This window comes from Chrysochloris asiatica, unplaced genomic scaffold (genome assembly GCF_000296735.1).
Source record: "Chrysochloris asiatica unplaced genomic scaffold, ChrAsi1.0 scaffold00104, whole genome shotgun sequence".
Classification (NCBI taxonomy): Eukaryota; Metazoa; Chordata; class Mammalia; order Afrosoricida; family Chrysochloridae; genus Chrysochloris; species Chrysochloris asiatica.
Genome location: NW_006408622.1, coordinates 9,713,729 through 9,715,737, shown reverse-complemented (window position 1 = coordinate 9,715,737; position 2,009 = coordinate 9,713,729). Strand labels below are relative to the sequence as shown.

General features: G+C 42.8%; 1 protein-coding gene across 1 annotated transcript in view; it reads right to left on the bottom strand.

The window, feature by feature from the left end:
• Nucleotides 1–573: 573 nt before the first annotated feature.
• ZNF565 (zinc finger protein 565) overlaps nt 574–2,009 on the bottom strand; it is a 27,746-nt gene continuing 26,310 nt past the window's right edge. Inside the window, exon 5 of the mRNA XM_006867405.1 lies at nt 574–1,844. Within this exon, the coding sequence (XP_006867467.1) occupies nt 574–1,844 (1,271 nt within the window). The remainder of the gene's footprint in view (nt 1,845–2,009) is intronic.

Below are 2,009 nucleotides of genomic sequence, written 5' to 3'. Positions count from 1 at the left end.
CTGGTGTGGCGCAGTGGGATAAGCACTGGACTGCCAACCACCAGTCATTCTTTGGAAACCCTATACAGAGTTGCTATGAGTCAGAACCAACTTGACAGCACTTAACAACAACAATAAAGGCAAGCTCATAAAATATTTTAATAGGGTCATTCTCTATTAGGGATTATTAGAAATTTAACAGATTATGAGTGGTAATAGAAGCTTTTCTACATTCATATATTTTCAGCAGAAATTCTCTAATACTTAGTAAATAATGAGTGTGAGTCAAAAAGAACCCCACATTTATTAGACTTTCTTCTGGTATGATTTCTCGGATGTTCCATAATGGAAGTGGCAAATAAAGGCTTTCTGACATTATCTCTAATTAGCGTGCTCTAATACAGAGTTCTGCTGTGGCGCTGTGGGTTAATGCGCCAGACTGCAAAGCCGTTTGAACTGCAAGGTTAGTGGTTCAAGCTCACCAGCTGCTCCTTGGAAACCCTATACAGGGTCACGACGGGTCAGAACCAACTCGACGACACTTAGCAACAACAACAATATTGAGCCAGGTGAACACTCTAACATTCAAGGCTTCTAACCAGTATGAATTCTGTAATGTTCAATGAGCTGTGAGCCAAGGATGAAAGCCTGCCCACACTCTTTACACTCATATGGCTTGATACCAGGATGAATTCTCTGGTGTTCGGTAAGTTGTGAACTACGGATAAAGGCCATTCCACATTCCCTACACTCATAAGGTTTCTCGTAAGTATGAATTCGCTGGTGATGAGTCAGCTGTGAAACACGAATAAAGGCTTTCCCACATTCTTTACACTCATAGGGTTTATCACCTGTATGGATTCTTTGATGTTGAGTTAGGTATGAACTACGGCTGAAGGCCTTTCCACACTCCTTACACTGATAGGGTCTGTCACCAGTGTGAACCCTTTGATGTCGAGTAAGCTGTGCATGCTGTCTAAAGGCCTTCCCACATTCCTTACATTTGTAGGGTTTCTCCCCAGAATGAATTCTTTGGTGCCTAGTAACTTCTGAGCTATGTATAAAGCCTTTCCCACATTCCTTACATTCATACGGTTTCTCACCAGTATGAATCCTATAGTGTACAGTAAGCTGTGAATGCTGTCTAAAGGCTTTCCCACATTCTTTACATTGGTAGGGTCTAGCACCTGTATGAATTCTCCGATGTACAGTAAGTTGTGAGCCACGAATAAAGGCCTTCCCACAGTCTTTACAGACATAGGGTTTCTCGCCTGTATGAGTTCGTTGATGTAGAGTAAGTTGTGAATGCTGTCTAAAAGTCTTTCTACATTCTGTACATTCATAGGGTTTGAGACCAGTATGAAGTCTCTGGTGGAGAATAAGCTCAGTGGTCCGACCAAAGGCCTTCCCACATTCCTTACAGTCATAAGGCTTCTCACCTGTGTGAATTCTCTGATGCTGAACAAGGTGTGAGGCACGACGAAAGGCCTTCCCACATTCCTTACAGTCAAAGGGTTTCTCAGCAGTATGAGTACTCTGATGTTGAGTGAGGTGTCCACCATGAGTAAATGCTTTCCCACACTCCTTACACTGAATCAGCTTCTCACTGGTCTCATTGCCAGGATGTGGCATGAAGGCTGTGTGGTTCTCAAAAGTAGGCATGCTTCCATAGGTGATTTTCACCTGCTTGAAATAGCACTCTGGATTTACTTGTTGCCTCTCAAACTGGCCTCTGGCCTCCCAGGCTTCTCTCAGACTGGAGCCCTCAAGGTCATAGCACTTAAGTCTTTCCACTATTTCCCAATTGAATGACCCTATTTCAAAAACATCTTTTTGTGGTAATTTCTCACCTCTGGATTCCAGGTCTGAAAAAGAAGAAGAAAGGACATGAAAGCACAAATACAATGAGAGCTCGCATGGTGACAGAAGGGAGGGCAAAACAAATTAAGTCAAGAGTTCTAAATTTTGATATGGATCAGAATCACCCAGGAAATCTGTTAAGAACACAAATGTCTAACCATCACCCAGCC